General features: G+C 40.2%; 1 protein-coding gene across 3 annotated transcripts in view; it reads right to left on the bottom strand.

Moving 5' to 3' along the window:
- The window catches only part of FOCAD (focadhesin), an 86,939-nt gene extending 72,619 nt beyond the window's left edge, over positions 1-14,320 (bottom strand). For all 3 annotated transcript variants that reach the window (XM_005490934.3, XM_005490936.3, XM_026795773.2), the window contains exons 1-6: positions 14,173-14,320; positions 11,166-11,268; positions 10,630-10,718; positions 7,671-7,745; positions 5,812-5,966; positions 1,124-1,228 (exon numbers count right to left, since the gene is read on the bottom strand). In XM_005490934.3, the coding sequence (XP_005490991.1) occupies positions 1,124-1,228; positions 5,812-5,966; positions 7,671-7,745; positions 10,630-10,686 (392 nt within the window). In that variant the 5' untranslated portion in view covers positions 10,687-10,718; positions 11,166-11,268; positions 14,173-14,320. The remainder of the gene's footprint in view (positions 1-1,123; positions 1,229-5,811; positions 5,967-7,670; positions 7,746-10,629; positions 10,719-11,165; positions 11,269-14,172) is intronic.
- Between the last annotated feature and the right edge of the window lie 8,371 nt (positions 14,321-22,691).

Genomic DNA, 22,691 nt, shown 5'->3' with positions numbered 1-22,691 from the left:
AGCCATAATTAAGTTCCTTTAACTTAGCTTCTTCTACCAGAAGCTTTTAAAAAAGGTTCCAAAAGAATTCTGTCTTCACCACCTACCCTTCATTTAAAACTGCTCTATACAAGTAGGGATTTTGTAAAGAGAACTGATAGAGCCACATGAAGGATTTCAGGAATGCAAACACATCCAGCACACCAAAAAGCCTGTTTCACTTTCTTCACTATTCCATTTTGCTCAATAGAAGACATGATTCCTGTCTCTCAAATAATGAATTTTATATCCTTTAGCCATTATAGCCACAGCCTCCTACAATGATAACTCTTAATTGCATAAAAAGTAACTTGAAAAGCATTAATAACATCTACCAAGCTTTTCTCTTCTCCAGAAAAGGTACAACAGAGGCTTTTAATGTCAGTACTGACTCATGGTTTCTCAAGAGATGGAAGAAGTCACTAGGATGTCCTCTTCAAAAGTCTGACATTGCCTGACAAGAAGCTTTAGGTAAGTATCTCTACATATTTAAGTATTTTATTTTTACATGTCAATCACCTTAACAGCAAAGACATTTGGGAACTTGACTTTTGTAATAAGAACAAAGCAGGAAAAACAAGTGACAAGTGATTCATAGCTTTAAAATAAAATACTTATTAAAAGAAATATTAGAAGTCATCCAGTATTTGAACAAGTACTAGTACTTGTTTTCTCCCCCCTCCTCCTACCATTGCCCCACTGCCACTGTCCCTTTTGAGCTTATGGTGGCAATCTTGTCCTTATAATAAAACTCCTTAAAACTTTCAACCGAAAAAAAACCAACCAAAAACCACAAAATCAGATCATCACTTAGATTGAAAGGGAGCTACTCAAATCATCCAGTCCAACCCACATGCTCAAGCAGTCAGTTAGTAAAGAGTACCCATTATCACATACAGTCAGGTTCTGTTATCTCTAAGGACAGATTCCACAACCTCTGTGGGCAACCTGTGCCAGCACTTCATTACCTGTGCAGTGTGAACAAAGCAAATTACGCAAAAAAGAGTAAGATCAAAATCCAGTATTAACATAATTTTCTTTTTTTTTTTCCAGGAAATCAGACAGAAAGTTATTATTGTTTCTAAATAAAGAATGTAAAACTAACCTGATTCCATACAGACTCCAGACAGACTCATCTCCATCTTTTCCGAGCTGAACAGCTTGAATTTGTATTAACTTGCAAATAGTTTTTACTAAACCGTGCACATTCCTGTTGACAAAATTAAGTGAGTTACCATCAAGTATCCAGCTACATTAATTGATTAGTACATCAGAGAAGGAACAAAACTGATGTTTGAGACCTGAGTTCTACTTGAAGACACCTCTTAACATATTCCCACCTTGTTCTGGGCAAGTTGTGCATTTATGTGTCTTTATTTTCTTTTCACATAATGAGCAAAACAGCAAAGAGAATACTCGCCCAGCAATTAAAACTTTTGACAGGTTGCTTCTACCATATATTACAAGAATGGGAATACAAGGCAAACAGCACTTTTAACCATAAAATCTTTACCAAACTTGTCACCACCTGCAGACAGACTCTTTTCTATAAGGTAGTAAGAACATCTAGAGAGTCCCATAGCGGATCTCCCCACCATTAAATGCTTATTACTTTTATAGTTTAGATAAAGGCAAAGTACTATATTCTCTCTTCTGTGCTGGAAAGTATTGATCCAGATCAAAAGTGATAGAATATGCTTGTATTTCTCTCTCTCTTTCAAAAGTGGACCAATTATAAGATGTGCTTGTAATCTTCAAAATGACTGGCTGTTGTGACACCTGTCTCTCAAAAAACTGAAATCTGACAATACAAGAAGACACTGAGGTTTGGCAAAACTCTGCTGCAGAGCAACTAACAGAAAGATGTGCCACAGTCTTCTAAATCCCAGTATAGTCAACCTAAAACACAGAGGAGGAAGGAGATTTTTGGATGGGTATAAGGGAGGGAGAGAGAGAACAACCTTTTAAATTCTTCACCGCTAGAAAAAGCCAGTGAAATGGGAGTTTGCAAGTTCATTTCCCAGCTTCAATTGGGTAACTGCAGCAAGGAGAAAAAAAATGAACCATAAAATACTTGGGAAGAAAACCACCTTTCCCGTTCTGAAACTTCAGTACTCCTGGTCCTATTTCCCAAGCAGGAAGTGGGGAGAGAAGAGATGCTTTAGACTTTGCACTCATCTCCTGAACAGAGGCAACACAAAGGCATGTCATATTGCAAGGATTTCCATCCCATTTCCCATCTCCTACAGGCAGGGATGCTCAGTAATAAAAACATTCTGAAAACATGCTACACAGAAATCCTTCTGACAGGGTCTTTAAGATTACAATAATTAATTGTTCCACAGGATTTTCAGTAGATTGATTATTTATCCTTGTTCATTACTGAACAGAGGCAGTGCTTTCCCACCATCATCTAAACAGAATGCTGAAAACCAATCCTAAAAACACATGAAAATACACATGTATGTATTGATGTATGTAAACATATTTCCTCTGTATGCATAAACACACAAATATGCATGTAAATATGATGTTACATGAAGCTTAAACTCCTGGGGCAGCAAAGTTAACATTGAAGAGCCAGTTAGATTACAACGATACATACAATGAGAAGGTACTGTGAACCATACAAGTTAACTCAGATAAACATGGGATCTTCATCTCTGCCAAAACAAAATGTCTTTTCTAATGTGAATAATTTGACAGACCTGACAAAATATAATCCAGTAGGTGTACTTAGCCCCTGCAAAATTCACTGTAAAGAAGAGAGGCAATAACACAATGTGAGAAGTCTCTGACAACAAAATATACACCTAACTTCATTCAGCATTGATAGTGCTCAGTGGTTGCAAATGCCTGTTAGTTGCCACTGGCTGCTAGTTTTCGTTTTAGCAACACTGTGGACCAAGCACTGCAAAGCCACACAGATGAAAATTTGGCAGGGGACAGAATGATGGACTGCAGACTTGAATTCTAAAGCAAGCCAAAAAAAAAGTACTAGCACTGAAAAGAGGCAATTTGAAATTGTCAGTTTAATGAGCTCCTGAGGCTACAAACGTTTTAAACCACAGACTTCTGTGGTTAGGCAACATAAACGCTGCTTTGCAATCCATAGTGTATGTGGTTTCATTTGTAGCAGCTTGGGGGAGGAGGGGAGGAGGGCAGTGGGAAAGATGCCAAAAATACATAAAAGGTTACTACATAATTTGCCAGCACTTAGTATAGCAATCAGTCATGTGTTGGTTTCACACATGAAAAAAAAATTAAGAAGTTTCAAATAGTGTAGAAGTGGGGCAGATTGTAGTCCCTGCAATATGTAACTCTGAATTTGTTTATAAGGTTAACTTAATTCTAAATATCCCATTTTACACTTTTTATTTTCTGCAGTACAAAGCTGCATTAATATTTCATAACCTTATAAACTGTTGATACTGTAGCAAACCCTCAGCTGAACAGCAAATTCAAATTTCTTAGTCTGCAAGCCACAGCTTTTCCCTGGTCCTAGAATTATGAACCAGACATGATTAAGGCATAAAAGGGTTTTTATCTTGGTATTTAATAAGTATCCTTAGGTGCAACAATTAATCAAGGTGGAATACACCAAAATGCACACACAGAGTATATCATGTATACAATTTCGTAGACAATGCAAATTAGCATATTTGACAAAGGTTCCCCAATGAGGAGCTGAAATGAATAGTATGACATCTCCCTATTCTAAAGCATTCCCCCCAAGATGGGCTTGAGCCTGGTTTGCACAATATGTTCTAGAAAAGGCCTTGTTTTTTCAAGATAAGGAGAATCTTTCCGGCCCCCAGCTGTGAGGCCTTTAGCATGTTTGGTTTTCTGGCCTAGCAGAATACCAGGACTTAAGCTAAGATATCATAACAAAGAATTTCAACTATGTATGCAAAGAATACTGAGAATATATAAAAGGTACATAAAAAGAAAAGGCAAAAAATCATGATGGCATCACAGCTAATAAAATTTTTACTCCACCTTATGCCACAGAACTCATGTTCTCACAGTCTTATCACAGGTACTTTTTCTTATTTGTTATACTTAGGTAGAATCCTCCCTTAATCCTAAAATGCCCCAAAACGTCATCATTTGGAGGACAGTGGTATGCAGAGATTACCCATAATATAAAAAAATATTTACAAAACTTCTTCTAGGAAACTGTAGTTATTTATAGCAAACCCAGCACAGAATTAGCATCAGCACAGCAAGACCCTAGCTGTAAACAAGCAAGTCACAAGGTTAGAAAAAGTTTACATTTGGCTCAGACTGAATATGAGAAACCTTAGCATAAAACTGATCACGTGAAGGTGAGAAGTGATGAAGAACATCTTTTGAATAGCATGGCTCTTGCAGCCTCTGTGCTGAGTCTACCAGCATAACATATACATAGCTCTAAATAGCTAGTTTGGCTAAAAACAATTCTACCGGTCTCTAGCAAGAGAAGTACACAACCTGGTGCAGAAACCCACTTTTCAGTCAAAAGGAAACTTAATAAAGTTGATAAATTTCTCCTCAGTCTCCCCTAGGTTGGAAATCTCTCCCCAGTCATCATTTGACTTCCTATTCCTAAATGTTATATACAGTGCCTGTTTGCCTCCCAAATGCATTTTCTCAGTATGAGGGACAGGCAGTCTAGGTCAAACGACCACTACCAGATGTAAGCATTCCATTTCCAGAATTGTGCAGGAGGAAATAGCTTCAAAGTAAAGTGATTTCCTCCTCAGCAGACAAGGAAACAGACTGCAGCATTCCTAATCTCAATACACATTCTTATGGTGACTTTATTTGAGCAATCAGTTTTTTGACAACTGATGAAGTTATTTCCCTCTGTGCTGGTTTTGGCTGGGATAGGGTTAATTCTCTTCACAATGGCTGGTATGGGGCTATGTTTTAGATTTGTGCTGAACACAGGTTGATTATATAGAGATGTTTTTGTTATTGCTGAGCAGGGCTTACACACAGCCTTTTCTGCTTTTCATGCTGCCACACAGGGGAGGAAGTTGGGGATGCTTGGCAAGCTGGGAGAAGACAGAGCCAAGATGGGTGACCCCAACTGACCAAGGAGACATTACAGACCATATGACATCATGCTCAGTATATAAAATTGAGGGAAAGAAGAGGGGGTGTTTGGAATGATAGCATTTATATTCCCAAGTCACCATTATGTGTGATAGGGCCCTGCTCTCCTGGAGATGGCTGAACACCTGCCTGCCCATGGGATGCAGTGCATTAATTTCTTGTTTTGGTTTGCTTGTGTGCACAGCTTTCACTCTCCCTCTTAAATTTTCCATATTTCAACCCACAAGTTTTCCATCATTTACCCTCTCCCTAATCCTACTGGTGGGAAAGTGAGTGAGCAGCTGTGTGAGGCCTGCTGCTGCCTGAGGTTAAACCACAACATACTCTCTCATAATGGAAGTTTCTGTCATTTTCTTTCCCCTTTCTATGGTAGGGGCAACAAAACAAAGCAATTTATTGACTTCTGAGGGAGGTTCCACAGTTCAAAGTTTACAACACTAGCCTGAGCTACTAACAATTTCAGCTTACATCCATAGAATACTCTAAGAGTTTTTATGTCAGACCCACACTGTCACATAGGAAAGGTAAAAGCAACATCCTTCAGCAGAGTGGCAGGGCAGCAGCAGTCCTTAATGCCATGGTGTGTCTGAAGATACTGACACAGAACTTTCTTCTTCCTCTGTACTTTTAAGGGAAAAGCAATGCTGATAACCAGCTTTTAGGCAATAAATAAAATTAGGCAATAAACACTACCTTGCTGAGGGAATTAGGTTGAGAGCTCCATGAAGAACATAGTCAAGCTCAGCATGTTTCTCCACCACAAGTGCCACCAAGCCCTCACAGCAGGCTGTTCGCAAGGCAACATTCTCACTGCAGCACTTCTCCCAAAGCAGGTTCAGAGCAGGAGTCTGAAGGCAAAAGCATGGGACACAAGTATCAGACTGATTTATCTTTGTTCATCTCAAACACACTTTGAAATAAAAAACAGCTCAATCACTTCTCCTGAAGCCTTAGAGAGCAGAAGAGGCAGCTAGAGTACAGATTCTATTCCTGAGAAAGCCAGGACAAAAAGTCAAAGTGGAGACAGCTCCCACTTTCCTGCCCTCTGATGTCTATGCCCCATAGTAGGGCGTAACATTTACTGTCTCTGACAAAAAGGTAATGAGGATGAATTTTTCAGCTGTTTCTATGCAGATAGAATCATGGAATGGATTGTGTTGGAAGTGACCATAAAGACCATCTAGTTCCAAGTCTGGGACATGGAAACAGATGCCACTCACTGTCAGGTTGCCCAGGTTCCCATCCAACCTGACCTTGAACACATCTAGGGATAGGACACCCACAGGCAGGTTATCATCAGTTTCCTGATTTAAAAAATAAGGATGTAATTGAAGACAACTCCAAAATTGTCATGACAAGCTGTGTCTACACCAAGGTAGACACAGACAGCTAAAGACAGGCTTACAGAGGGCAATCCAAAGGTAAGTTGCCTTTACTAAACACATAAAGTTCTATTTGCTAGTAAGCATGAAGATTTGGCAGCAACCATCAAAACTGCTGCTGGTTTCCATGGTAAATTAGTATTCACAGATTAGTTTGCTGACTTTGTGACTTTCAACTGGAGAACAAGGAAGGTTTTAAAACAACCAACAGTGCAAAATGCTCCTGAGTATAAAGAGAGTCTGCAATGTCTAACCAGCATAATCTTCTGCCTCCTAGCATATTAGAATGTGTTGCTGTATTTCAGTTTAATACCTTCACATAAACAAGCACTGAGGGGAAAATATCAGCTTGTAGCTCAATACTAGAACATAATTTGGGAACTTGATTATGATCATGACTGTGAAAGAGCTTCTGTTAGATAAACTACACACCTTCAATACTCTCTCAAATCAAAACTTAGTGCTTTTCAGGTTTGGGTATGTTAGAGTGAAGTCCCCAGACTATGGAATAAAAATCCACAGATCAACTTCTGTTCATTTCTAGACAGGTCAGCTTTTGGGGAGAAAAACCAGAGGAACAAATTCTAGCTAACACCTTTCCCATTTGCAGTGGGAAATGTGACACTTGATTCTGCCTATATTTCATATACCTTGTTAACAAGACATGCACTTAAGTGAACTTGACTCATTTAAAATGCAAACGCTAAGTATGCATTTACATCCTGCTCCCTCCTGAAGAAATACAATGTCTAGTTACCTGATATGAAATATAACACCAATGCAGATATATAAAAAGCCATACTTCTTGAAATTTTTATAGCAATGTAAACAAATTTCACACTCAAGAAACAATGTCTCAGTCTCTGTACTTCACTCTCAGTAACATAACTAAATTAAACTCTCTTAAACTGAACATAGCTAGATATAGGTATTCACAGCTAGATACAGGATTAAGGCTTCTGCCATTAAATCTTGTAATGGAAGTAAACTGCTCTTCTGATGCCAGAGTTTAACTGTTTCTGTATGCCCAGATACATATTGATAACTATTTATTTAACTTCTAGAATTGTATTAAAATTACACAGTGAAAAATGGGAAAACCTAGAAAAAACACATAGAATAATCACATAATGATGAAAGAGGAGATGAAAGTGAAAAAATGCCACAGACCTGGTCAGAAGCCTGTCTGATCTTCTTTGAAGAAACTTTTTCTTTCAGTACTGCAGCAATCAGATGGCCCACTGCCTAAAGAGAAAAAAAACCAAAAAACACACAAAGATGCATTAAAAGAAATAAAAAGCACATGCATGATTTTTAAATTCTCCATCAAGAAGTCTTTACAATGCTGATGTTTACAATCATTTCATTATGATTGAAATACTAACCTTATGGATATTGAAGATGAAATATGCTTTAGGGTCAAAAATGTCCATAATGTTGATATACTCACTTTTACTGTTTTGCTGAGGCACAAAACAAACTTCCACAGGGCTCCACTAAGTCCAAAGGCCTCTTTTTACAGGTACATATTTTGATGCAACAACTTCAATAAACTTTACACCTCCATTGCTGCACAGATCTCCATGTCCTTAAAAGCACTAGTAATTAATAAATCCTGTACTATATAGGGAAGCAGAAGCAAGAGAAGAAGCAGAACACTGCACACCTAAGCAACTTGCTCAAATTTTTGCACCACAAGTTTTGCCTTAAGCACTTTGCATATCCCTTTATCACAGCTCCTGCCAGAAACATTTCATTTACTTTAAACAGGGCATTTGACATTAGCATTATTCCTCATTAAGCTGTTTCATGGCAGAAATCATTAACAAGCTTTAAACAGTCAAGGTCTTCAAAACAAAAAGTTTCAGTTCCCCAAAATAGCCCAGGTTTACTCTTTTGAGGTACAGATTAAGTTCCTCATTCTATTTTAGTAGAAGTCTGATTTCCTCAAACTGTCTTTCAAAATCCAAATGTGAACTGAAATACCCTCATCAGGTATTTGAACCTAGGCTTTTGTTTTCTGACTCATCTGTAATGTCTTACTCTGTCTTGTTTCATAATTTTTGATACTCTTACACAGAAAACCCATTTTTGTGAAAGACAGAAAGACATGTTTTCATAGTAACAGCACAAAAATGTTTCAGACTATCAATGCACCCAGAACAGCTGCTGAATCTACTCTTCTCTGCTAATGACAGATCATTACTTTTGGAAAAAGCAAACTAGGCCAGCAAAGAATAACAACAAAAATTAGCATTTCATTTTTCTTAGTATATAAAAAGACAGGAACAGACTATTTTCAGTGTTTCAAGGTTCCTTCTCCTTCCAAGATTTATTTTCACTTCAGTCATGCACTAATTGCTAACCTGTCATAACAAACCTAAATAAGAGCTTATATTTCTTGCAAAGACAGCACCTGACACACTCCTAGACTACAAGGACTATGCTTTTCACAAGTAAGGAAATGTACTCTAACACATTTGACTTAAAAAGACAGGTTATTTGGAAATCTTACTCTTGAGGAAGCAGGAGAAAATGGGATCCAGTCAAAGTAACCGTTTACCTCTGTTTACAATGAACCCATCACAAGAGCAAGTGCGCTCCCCGGGCAGGTCAGGTGTCTTTCAGTGCACTTACAAGGGAAGCTAACATATTTTTCCCGCTTAAAAAGGACCTTCAGAAGTTAATTCAGACCTACATCCTTAAGACACTTCTGTTACACAGGAAAAGGGGCTTATTAACAGAAACTTGGCTTTTGCAGTGACCTAACTATACAGAAAAGTCAAAATGCAGATTAGTTCTCTGCATTTCTAGAACTTGATTAAGCAGTAAAACTTCATGACCCACAAACCGGTGCTCAAGTTCCTCACTTTTCTGATCAGTGTGTAGACACACTCTGCAGAGCAGATATCTTGGCTGGTCCCAGAAAGAGAAGACATCTCTTATGAAGTTGAATCCTGACCTGATTATAGTTTGAAGATTACAGAATGCTTTTCAGGGTCAGAATACAAGTGGAAACTATCAAAACAGCCAAAGAACAGGACAAAAATCAACCAAAGCACATTAGCAGACCTTAATGATTTGCAGCTGCAATAATGAGCCAGGACATTTAAGGAATACAACAGTGTTACTACAGGAACATTCTGCACTAAAGAAAAATTGACTGCTTCGCAGATGCTGAGTCCTACTCATCAAGGCTAATGGTATAAACTCATCTGCAGTGCAAGACTCTCTGCTAGACCTTAGATGAACTCCAGCTTTCAGGAACATGGCTTTCTCTCCCAAATGCCAAGTTGATGACAAGTAGACTTGGATGTCTCTTTCAAACCTAATTACTGTTAAACCAAAGTGAACTGACTGAAGAGGCAAGAGAGGCACCAGGTTGCACAGACCGCATTCTGATCAACTTATTTCACCAAGCAAATGGGTACATATTTAATCCTAAATACAAAACAGGAGAGGAAGAAAACAGGGAAATTAGCAATGAACTTACAGCCAAAGAGATACATTTTTAACACTGAAATGAGAAATTATCAAAATAAAGAACATGTATGTTACCAAGTAAAGAACCAGAGGCTATTACTGCTATTACTCTTTCCTGTCCATTAAACATACTGTGATAAACACTTTTTGTACATTATAATTTCAGGTGAAACTGACAAGGAACAAATGTGTGGATCAGAAAATACAGGGGGCTGAGCTGAGCTGCATATACTTATCCCTTGATGACAGACAAGACTGCAGTAGTTCATCAGTTCTCACCACCAAGGAAGAAACAGAGCAGTTCTATGAAACATTACAAAGTATTTCAGCCCCACACACAGTTATCTGGTAATTTCTGGCGTCTTGAGATCACAAGGTCACTAAAAACCACTTGGCCACACTCCAACCTTCCAGTCATGGAAAGTTTCTGATTTTCCTGAAGAGATTTTATAGTGATGAGCAATTATGGCCTGTGTCTCAATTACACAGAGAGGGCAATTAGGATTTTATTGTGATTCAGGAATAGTCTGTTTCTCTGCTTTTCTGACTTTGAAAAAAAAACCCCAGATAGGCAGATAAGCAGCAGCTGTTGGAACAAACATTTCCACAAACAACTTGATTTATCTTAATGTTTTCCAAAAATTACCTGTGACTGAACAACTGCATTAGGAAATTCAAATCGCTTCTTGATGTCATCCAGCATTCTGGCTCTGACATATGACACTAAATTTCACTCTGTAAGAGAGATTAAAAAAATATACTTAGGACGAGGAAGGACAGCATACCATGTATTACATGCTCTCCACCCCCCCCCATTTATGTGTTATTTAACAACAGATGCAAGCATTAAAGCATTTTCTTCCCTCTCTGAAGTCTACCATATCACTTTGTCTTTTGGGCTTGAACCCAAGAAATGGTGAATACTCATTGGTCCTGCACAAAGAATGGGTTACAGACATTTCTTGAAGCTGCAACAAATATACCATTCCATATGGCACAGCATATGTGTACTCTAGGAGCATGTATTCTTGGGAGCATTTTAAGTATATTTCATTGAACTGAAAATGAGAGAGCTCAAAAGGGATGTTCACAGTCTCACAAATATGATTTAAAATGCAAAATTATCCACAAACTTTCTATCATTTCATGCAAAAGCAGAAGTAAAACAAACAGAAGACCAACCTGTGAGACTACAAATGGTAATTGTAGTAAGGGGCTGGAACACTTGAAGCGAAAACCTTCCCTGTAAACTGGAATATGCAGGTACTCACAAGCACATATGAACCTACATTAAAGTGAAATCAGAAGTCAGTTTATTGCACACCAATGAAACTGATGGTCACTGCAAATTCTCACATATTTCAGTTTTCTGTAAACTCACCTCCAGTCCCTTGGAATGGCTTCCTCAAAAAACCAAAAAAGCTAGTACTTGTTGAAAACCTAAGTGTAATCCTTTGCAATAAGCACTGAGGAAACATATACATGGAAAATACTCAAATTTCAAGACATGCTATCAGTGTCATACATTCAGAATCTTGCCACTTTAAAAAAAAAGATGGAATTAAAGCCTGGATACAAGCAACACTCTGTGTGCCACAAAAAACACCATTTGTGGCAGGAAAACTCAAAATTAATAGCTACATTAATAGATCAGGGAACACAAGTTCCTCACAGTTAAGCAGTGAGGTATTCCCTTACACTTGTGGATTGCATGTCTGAAAATGCAGGAGAAAAAACCAACACTGATGCTGGCATGCTATGTATAGTTTTAGAATAGATGTTATGGCATTTTGAGACAATAGGTGTCCATATAATAAATGAACACTCATAAACTAGAGCTGATATCTTGCTTAAAAAAAAAAATATTCCTACAGCAAACAATTCCAGATGTACCTAGATCTGTTGAGCATGGCTAATAACTACAGTGGATCTAGATGCATCAGTTTATCTGTGTATATAAACCTAAGCCCCCTCAGTTCCACCCAATAAGCAGCAAAATGAGGTAAAGCTCCTTCCTGGACAGTTTTGACAGGAACACACTGGAATTATATTGTATCTCAGGTAATTATGACTAAATATCAGGTAATTATGACTAAAAGGAAAAACTACTACAGAGAATCATTACAAGCACAGAACATACTTTCAATGTAAGTACAAATCAGCTATTCCAGATAGACTAGAAGTCTGTTGCCCTTGCATGAGACACAAATCCTAAATTTCTCTCAATCTAAACTAAATATCCACAGGATAGTTACAATGCAACAGCTATATCAGTGCAATTAAATTAAACACTACCTAAACTGTTCCTCAGTCTTCAGCACTCGCCCTAAGCAAAGGTAACTGTGTATCCACATGGAATGTCCATAAAATTTAGAGGATACATGGATAATCACGGCTGGCAAAGACCTAAAGATGCTTTTTGTTCAACCTCCCAAAGGAAGTTCAGACATATAGTCAGACCAGGTTGCTCAAGGCTTTGCTTCAGTTTGGCTTTAAAAACCTTCCAAGATCAGGGAAGGCACCACTCTACTGAGCTCTCCTGATCAACAAAAGCATTCTCTCCATTATTAGGCTTTAGCTCTTTTCCCATGAACTCCTGTGAAGCACCTGGCTATGCCTTTTCATCCCCTCTCCCTGGTGCCAGCACTGCTACTGGCTACCACTGTTCAGCTGTCCCTCCTTCCAGCTGCACAGTCCTAGAAACCACAGCGAAAGGATCCTCACAGGGAAAGGAGCTCAGCCCCATTATCTCCATCATCTCTGCTGAATTCAGGCCCTATCTCTGCCTGTGATAACTATCTGTGTAGCCTTAAGCTTGACTTACTGCAAGATAGCCACAAAGTTGTTCTACCACTGCCCCTCAACTGGAAAAGGGGCAAAAATAAGATTAAGGGTTTATGACATAATGACAGGAAGATCACTCAGCAATTACTGTTATAGGGAAAGCTGACACAAGCCAAGGAAATTTATTTTTACTAAAGAAAACTGAGTAGAATAGTAAGAAATACAAAAGGATTTAGAAACACATTCCCTCCACCTTTCCTTCCTTCTGGGGTCAACTTCACTCACTACCAACTTCTCTACCTCTTCCCCCTAACTGGAGTAGGGGGTCAGGAAATGAGGTCAGTCACACTTTTCCCAGCTCCAGCATGGGATCCCAACCACAGTTTGCAGTTCTTCATTAACTGCTCCAGCGTGGGTCCCTTCTATGGGGTACAGCTGATCAGGAACAAACTGCTCAACTGCGGATCCTAAGTCTTGCCAGCATGGGTTCCTGCCTTCATGGTCCCACTGGTCCTTTCAGAAGCCAGCATGGCCTCCTCTCCATGGAGTCACAGCCTCCTTTGGGCATCCAACCAGTCTAGCATGGGACTCCCCACTGGTGGACACCTGCTTCACCACAGACTTCCATGGGCTGCAAAACACACACGAGTACTTTACCATGGTCTTCACCATGGGCTGCAGAGCAATCTCTGCTCCAGCACCCAGAGCATCTCGTCTCCCACCTCCTGCACCTTGGTGTCTGCAGGGCTGTTTCTCTCATGTTCTCACTTCTCTCCTTGGGCTGCTGTTGTGCAGCAGTTTTTCACCTTCTTAAACATGTTATCCCCGAGGATAACTGATGGGCTTGGCCTTGGCCAGTGGCTGGTCCATTTGGAGCCCTCTGGCACTGGCTGTGTCAGATGTGAGGTTTTGGCAGCTTCTCCCAGAGGCCACCCCTGTAACTCTTCTGCTACCATATCCTTGCCACGCAAATCTAATAAAGCATTCTAATGCTAAGACGGAAAAGCATTGCTAATTCAAGTGAACCACAGAGAGGCTGTCACTGCATTACACTTTCGGATGTGGTCCAGTTCTCCAAAAGAAACTTTGTCAAGGTAAATTAGGCTACATAAAAGAAACTGAGTGCAGGGAGCACTGAGACCATATTTCTCGCCTGTGATCTGAGAGCCTCTGGCTCCTTTTTAAGGATTCTCGATTAAACTGGTGTTCCTACCCAGCCAGGAACGAGAACACCTCACCGCTTGCGTGCGACAAAGTCAAACGTCTCAGAGCGACCAGCTTTAAACAAAACCGTAAAACAAACAACACCACCTCTCACAGGGCAGTAGCAGCAACTGCCTTTACTTCGATCCTGACGCCGCGGATTGCTCCCGCCGCCCGCCCCGCGCTCCCCGGGGCCCCTCACCTCGGCCGGGCCGGGCTGGGCCGGGCTCGCTGCGCCTCCACCACGGCCGCGCCGCCGCCCGCAACCGGCCGCGCACAGCGCGCATGCGCGGCGGCTGGCGCAGGCGCGGCGGGGCAGAGGGGCCGCGCTGGCCGGGCCGCGGGAACGGACCAGGGCTCCGCAGTGGTACGCGGGCCTTCATCGGCTTCGAAAGTACCGCAGAGTGGGTGTGTCAGCCTCTAAATGCTGTGGCAGGCAGTCATCAGCGAGTGCAGGAGCATCAGGAAGATTATGGACGTGAAGAATAAATGGTGTTCTGGTTGCTGCAGGGTGCCACGTAATCACAGAGTCACTTAGGTTGCAAAACACCTCTAAGAACATCGAGGGTGCAGCTGTCTCAGAGACGAAATAAGAGTTTAAACTCAGTTCTGATGTATTTCGGTAACTGCCCTGCCACTAACTGGTAACCACACATCTGTGTGCGTATTCCTTATTCTTTTAAGATTATTAGTTTAATGCAAAGTAGCTCTTCTGTTCCCTAACATCAAAGCAACACACACCTTCTGCGAGGCACATATAACATAAGAATGCCTGCCAGTGAAAATATTTTCAGAAAAATTCAGAAATATTTTGAAAGGAATTTGTTTGAAAATGGTTATGTTATTCTCTCAGATTATTTTCTCTCAAGGTTCTCTTCTCTGAGTTGGTTTGAGCTGAAAGTAGTAGAATGCTGACAAATGAAAAACAAAAGTAAATGCAGACAAGTCTGTCTAGTATTTCTTCAGCCTTTTCATTTAAAAACATCAGGAATATATTGTTTTCAGTTTCACCAGCTAAAGCTGTAGGCAGTTTATGGTACCCAAAGAACCCTGCCACTGCCTACATTGAATTGGTGGAAACACATAGACTGCCACTTCCAAGAGGCACTAAAAGCCCAGAAGTGACTCACTGTATTCTCTTGAGCTGCCTACAGGTGTACAATGCAAAGGGAAGATCAATCAGATCTCAGAGAACATGTGGGCTGCTGGCTTTATCTGTGACCTCTCTGCAGCAGCCGTTTTCAAGCTGCACATACAAGTATTTGTGACATGGCTTTTGGCTCAGTACACTCGGGCTAAGATGGGCTCCCATGTCTGCCTGCTGCTGAAGTATCATAAAATGAGGAAAAAGGACCTCTAGGAGCTTTCACAAGGATGTATTTCAGTCCATGTCCAGGTCACCATAGGTGGTGACATGAATCCAAAGGGATTGTTCAGTCTTGTCTGCCCATTCTATGCTTTCTGCTTTATCTAAGAACATCTTGTTATTGTTGACATTTTGAGATTAGTAGTCAGCTATGAAGGGCTATCACTCCACCCATTCAGAGCATTCATGCACTTTGATGCAGATCCAGTGTGAGGGCAGAACTGAGAAAAAAGTCCCTGATTTGTATCCTCACAAGTTTTTGAGATGAATAAGAGTGGAGATTGCTTAACTCTTGCCAGGGAGAACTCTGCAACTCAAAGATTAGCCTTGAAATGCCTTACTGAACTTCATGCTGTAGGAATTCATAGATAAAAAGTCTCTTTGTATTAGTGCAAGCAAGGCCCGTGGCATTTTTTGACTGCCTGTACAGAAGTTTTCATTTTATAATTCCAGGTTGCAGAGCTTGCCTGACAGGTGAAGTGCATCTCCATAGCATGCCATGCAGGGAAACTTCTCCAGCTGTGTGTCAGCTCCGTGTTATGCCCTAGACATGGGAGCTGTAGTTCCGAGTACAGTTCTAAGTAGGCTACTGCCCAAATGAGCATCAGCCAAAATAGCTTTCAATTTGATGCAAACTGCAATGAGATCTCCTGAAATTAAAGGAGCACGTAGTAATTTATTTTGCTGCAGACCATTGATGTGTGCTTATACTGTGAAGCATCTTGCTTTGACAAGCAGCTCACCAGAGGTTTCATACTTGGTGTGAGAATATTAGGAGTATCAAATCACTTCTATGGATTACTTGACTGTGATGTGTAATTGCTAGCACTGTTTCTAAGTCCTGAGTTTCATGCAGGTCATCTGAGGACATTGAGGCACAAGAACGCTGTATGTAACAGGAATGCTCTCACAAAGGGCTCTTGGTAGCTTCGGAGGCTCAGCTGTGTCTTGAGACAAAAGGAGCCCATCTCATCTTCCTTAAACCGTTTACTGTCCTATGGTCTCAATCTGTTTTAATTACATATTTTTCTAGGCTGATATCTGACAAGAGCAGAAGATATCTCTTACAAGACATACTTCAATTTACAGATATTGCTTTTGATTGTCTTTCAACTTGCAAGGCATATAGAGCCTGGCTATGAAACCAAGATATGTCGCCTGTAGTGGCCTGAAGTGGTGTCCCCAGCTTTCAAGGTCTTCCATTAAAGTAGTAGAAATACTTGGAGGTTTTGAAGGTAGCATCAGTGTCAAAGTTAAAACTGGGTTTGATTCAGAGCAGTTCATATCTGCTGCAGATCATGCAGAAAAATGTTTTCCCTAGAAAATTTTTGAAACCAGTTTTCCCTTTTGAAAGAAATTTGACACCTTTGGGTGGTGTCTCCAACATGATTTCTGCAAGTCTTAATATGGTCTATCTGTTATATAAAAACTAATAAAAATAGAATTCGGCTAGCTTGTATTGGGCTACCAAATAGGACTACCACCCTCCAGTTTGTGTGACAAGCGTCCTTAAAAGGGTCAGCAAATCTGTGAAAAGTGCCCTGTTCTCTGGCTTGTGAATTTTCTTCCAGGAAAAACACTAGGCAGGAGTCCTTGTCTCCAGTTACATGTTTTCTAGGATATTCTAAGTTGTTTTATTATGGGACAATCTAATCTTATGAGGGGTATTGCATGGTAATGCTCTCCAAGAAATGCCAGAAGGTTCTCTTGGCAGCATTTGTAGTGTGCTGTAAGGTCTCCCACTGAAGGTTACTATGCAAATGAAAATCATGCAGTAATAGCACTGATAATGGCCTAATCTGCATATCTCATTTCTTACATGGAATTTTATCCAAACCAGAAAGCAATTCTGGCTTTATTCATGAAGCAGAGAAATAAAAGTTCCAGTTAAGAATATATTGCAGAAATCAATAGCAGCAAAGCCTACCACTATTGAAATATATTTATTTTAAATCTCTTTAGCCTGATAATGAAATACGGTTTTAGCAAATGGACCTGCCTAGTCAGCTAAGTCTTTAGCCATTATAACTAAGAAGACTCATCTAAAATGCACTCAACTTTCAACACAGCTGGTTTTGCTCCAAACACTAGTCAGCTATGAAGGGCCATCACTCCACCCATGCAGAGCTTCCGTGGACTTCGATGCAAATCCAGTGTGAGGGCAGAACTGAGAAAAACTGATTTGTCCCTGATTTGTATCCTCATGGGCTATTGAGATGAGTAAGAGTGAAAATTGCTTAGCTCTTGCCAGGGAGAACTCTGCAACTCACAAGATTAGGCTTGAAATGCCATGCTGAATTTTATCCTGTAGGAATTGTTAGATAAAAAGTCTCTCCTGTGTTAGTGTTAGTGCAAGCAAGGCCCATGGCATTTTTTGACTGTCTGTACAGCACTTGCTTTACTGAAGGGTAATATACAAAGTTTGAGGCATACTTCTGACAAAGATAATTGCGCTTTTGGACTATTTCAGTGTCCCATGGATTGTATCGAGTGGCAGAGAGTTTTAAAGAGATAGAAGAATTTTTGGCATCAGATCTCACTCTGAGGCTCATGGATCCTACAAAGCCCTTTAATATATTTGTTCATGAATGAAAGTGAATAGCTAATGGGGTGATAACACTGAAATTAGGACCTCACCAGAGACTGGTTTCATACTACTCTGTACAACTAGATCTGATTTTATTAAATCAGTGGCAACAACAGTTACAATATTAGAAAGAAGTCACCCTCTTGTTGTGGAATACACTGTAACAAATTTATGTCCCACACAAGGCGGAAATACTTTTGAAACAGTACACAACTCAAACCTTATTGCCACTATGTGCCCATGATGTCACTTCTAGTGCTGGATAATATAACTTTGAAAACGTACAGTGGGGCCAAACATCACTAGTATGAGCAGGTGATGAACACTTCAAGGAAACTGCAGGGAGATGTGACTGTTGTTGTTCCTTTGCACAATCCAGATGTAACTTTTTAGGTAGTTCATCTTCATACTCTCATGCGCAACAATGAATGAGATACACTGTGAACAGCCAAGGACCAGTAATGGAAGCTGAACCTCTCTAGACTGCAAAATAACAAACTGCATTCTACTTTCATTTACATGATGCAGCACAGCAAAACCTAAATAATGAAGTTAAGGATGTGATTTAAATTGTTTTATGCCTCCACTTTTTTTCTTTAAATGAGCATTAGCTAATGTCACTAAACTACAAGAAGACTGCTCAGAGTCCCTAAAACACATGAGTATTCTAATTGTTGTCACTGAGATTAACAAGACTATTAATTTGTTTTGATTTACTCAGTGTGTGTTTGCAAGTCATGATGTGACTTTAGCAAGACCAAGGAAGTGATCATCCCCTTACTGGTGAGGCTGCACCTTGAATCCTGTGTTCAGTTTTGGGCCCCTCCTTCACTACAGAACAGGCATTTTGCCCAAGCATATATCCAGAGAAGGAGAGCAAAGCTTTTGGAGGGTCTGGAGGACAAAATATACAAGTAGCACTTGAGGGAGCTGGGGTTGTTTAGCCTGGAGACAATGAGCCTGACTGGAGACTGTATCTCTTCCTAGAATTCCCCTGAAAGATTGCAAGACTCCTGGCATACATTTTCATAAGAATCATTGCACCTTTTTACCCTAGTCTCTCAAGGATTTCCTTGAGGTGGGGATGCAAGGGCAGAACATTGATGAATGATGTCATGGGAAACTATTGCTCTTGCTCTACATGTATATATATATATATATATATATATATATATATATATATATATATGTAATATTTATTTTCCACACACACACACATATTTGTATGATTTGCAGTCTGAAGTGGATAAAATGTATAGTTTTGGTCAGTTTAAATATGCTGTCTGAGGAACAAATAATGGAGAATGGGTGAGGCAGCAGAGCATTGAAAGATGGAAATTGAAAGCTCCTGGAAGCTTCCTCCATGTTTGGCAGAGCCAAAGTCAACCAGCTCCACGATGGACGTGCCACTGGCCAAGATTGGGCCAGAAATGGTGGCAACATCTCTGTGATAACAGATTTAAGAAGGAAAATAGAAGTGTTGTGCAGATATAACTGCAGCCAGAGAAGAGGAACAGCTCTGCAAACACAAGGTCAGTGCAGAAGGAGGGACTGGAGCTGAGATTCCCCTGCAGCCCGTGGTGCAGACCATGCTGAAGCAGCTGCAGCCCATGGAGGATCACAGGGATGCAGAGATCTACCTAAAGCCCATGGAGGAGACCCACAGCTGAGCAGGGGGTGCCTGAGAGGAGGCTGGGACCCGGGGGAGGCCCGTGCTGGAGCTGGCTCCTGGCAGGGACCTGGGGAGAGAGGAGCCCACACCAGAGATTTCCTGGGAGGAATTGTGATCCATGGGGGACCCCGGCTGGAGCAGCCTATTCTTGAAGGACCGCACCTTGTAGAAGAGTGACCACATTGCAGCAGTTTGTGGAGGGCTTACCCATGGGATGGACTCACATTGGAGAAGTTCATGGAGAACTGTCTCCCATGAGACACCCCCACTGGAGCAGGGGAAGGAGTCCCCTTCCTGAGCAGTGGGAGAAACAACATGTGATGAACTGACCATAACCCCATGCCCTGTCTCCATGCGCTGCTGGGGGGAAGGAAGTAGAGCTGGCAAAGAGGGAGAAGTGGGAATAAGGTGTTTTAAGGTCTTACTTTACTTCTCATTATTGATTTTGTTAGTAATAAATTTAGTTAGTATCTCTAATTTAAGCCTGTTTCCTTCATGACAATATTTCATGAGTAGTCTCCCTCTATCTCTATCTCTATCTCTATCTCTATCTCTATCTCTATCTCTATCTCTATCTCAGCCTATGAACCCTTCATTGTATTTTCTCTCCCCTGTCCAGCTGCAGAGGAGAATGTGAGAGAGACATTGGTGAGTGCCTGGCATACAGACAGGGTCAATCCATGACAGTGTTTTTGGTGCCATAACTTGGATTCAAATTGAGGTTGCTGCCACCACAAGAACCTGATGCAGAGTGAAGATGGTCACATAATTGCTTTATATTTGACTGATGGCTAATGGAGTGATTTCCTGTCAGGCCAGAAATTGAGAACACTGATTTCATTGAAGTTACTCCCTAATAGCTCCCTTGCACATATGATCAGACTGTCCTGGCTATGGCTGGAGAAATCCAAAACAAGTTCTCTGAACTTAGTCATTACACAGCTGTAATCAGAGTAGAGCATTTGACTTTATTTCTCTGACTAATAGGAGCATTTCCTCTAGGGACACCACCATTGTGAGGAAATAAACCCCTAAACACTTCCTTGTAGGTCTTTCAAGAAGACTTTTCCACTTTTGATGAATTTCCTTATGTGTCCCTAGAGACCACAAAAAAAACCAAACAAGCAACCTTTTATACTGTAATATTGTGCATAGCCAAGGACCCTTTTTGCATTTATCTTCTGTTGTTATTACTATGTTCCTCTGAGGTGACCAGTGGTGAATTATAAATGGTTTTATATTGTTTTCTAAATCACGCAGCCCTTGGTCTTCCAGATACTTCCTATTGGTAAGGGAGTTTATATGTTTCTATCCGAAGTGCTTATTTTCCATTTGATTTGTGGTTAGAAATTAACAAGCCGATAAAACCTCAAAACAGGCACACATTTGGCTCAGGCTGCTTGGCATTTGTTCATCATTTGTAGCTAACCAAAGAAAGCCAATACAGACATAGTATTCTGCCACTAGATCCTGGCAGTCAGAGTGGCATTACAAAGAAACTTTTTAAGTCATATTCCTTGTTGCATGTGTAAGATCAGCTGTAGGCTTATTTTCACTTTTTGGCTCTGATTCAGGCCATTGTAATCAATATCTGGCTTGGATCAAGATTGACTATGATTTTTTTATATTGTCTGCATAAGAAAAGAACTCAAATATAGAGAAATTCATACTGATGATACATTGAAAAGGCACAATGGTTTCATTTATAGCCAGTAATATCAGCTTTTTTAGTTCATAGTGTATTTTGAAATATTTGAAAACAAGGCCTATTTAAGAGTCAGTCAGACTTGGGTCACAAATTTTAAACTTCAAATAGAAATTTAAACCAGCTGTGTTTAAAATATTGAAGCCAATTAAATGTATCCAAATGAGCTGGGAAACAGTCTTCTTTTTTTGTGGCATAAGACATATCTGCTTTGTGTAAGAAAACAATACAGAAAGGCAGCAATTCCTTTCAGTCATGTGTGGAATCACCGCACAACTGAAATAGTACAGCTATGAAATACAGCTCCTCTTAGGTCAGATGTAATGCTGCACAAACACTTCTACACTCTATACACAGCTGTATACGGAGCAGAAATGTTGACTTGTGTTCCATGTAAATCAGGGATCTGGGATCTATGCATCATGTGTCCAGCTTGATGCAGGTGTGACTGAAGACTTCTGAACACAGGAACTGCAGCCTTTCAGGAAGCATACTATTGTATCAGTCATTTCAGCACACATAAAAAGTGCAAGCATTTTTAGCATTGCAGGAGTTGATTACATAAACATTCGGGTTGTTAAACACCTCTAAGAACGTAACTTAAATGTCTCCTATTTTCCAGCAGCTGAGTAACTATTCCCTGGTAAACCTTGTTTAAGCAGTACTGTATAGCACTTGTAGAAAATTGCCTTCACCTTTATAACTCTGTAGTTCTTTAGACCAGTGTCTTTGCACATTCATATGCAGACAATTACATCCATCTGCTGTAATGAGATCAAAGAATATTTATTTAAACTGTTAATCCAAAATTAAGTCAATAGTTGCACCATTTGTCACTTAACAGCTCGAGATTGTTCTTTGATTTTGCTCCTGTCAGTCAAAGATTATATTTGGAATTAATGAAATTTTTATATTTTAAAATAATAGCTGCAATTGTGTCTCAACCCCTTCAGCTTGAATACAAATGCTGCATTTGGGTTTTTTTTTGTTTAAAAATCAACATTGCTTCACAACTGACAAACAGTAAACAACTTCCTTTTCTTTTCCAAATTTGAGCATGAATCAGCAGATGTTTCTGAGTAATGATTACTCAACCGAGTGGTCTCAGTTAAATTAGCGAAAAAGACACGTAGAATGAATGAAGTTAGGTAATAGAAGCATTTCTACTGTGACACTTGGTATGTGTCATAGGAAAACAGCTTGCAGTGATTCAGTCCCATTTCAAGTCAAGAGGACAAACAATTTTGTTGAAATACATAAGAAATAAGTCAGTGTTGAAGGACTCCAGAGAACAATCAAGCTCCATTCCTTCCAGTAGCATCCCAATCTAGGAAGATGATGCTCTGTTCAGATGGCTCTTGACAGCTGGCAGCACTCTGCATTAAGCTCGA

This window comes from Zonotrichia albicollis, chromosome Z (assembly GCF_047830755.1).
Source record: "Zonotrichia albicollis isolate bZonAlb1 chromosome Z, bZonAlb1.hap1, whole genome shotgun sequence".
Lineage (NCBI taxonomy): Eukaryota > Metazoa > Chordata > Aves > Passeriformes > Passerellidae > Zonotrichia > Zonotrichia albicollis.
This window is presented reverse-complemented; position numbering and strand designations above follow the sequence as displayed.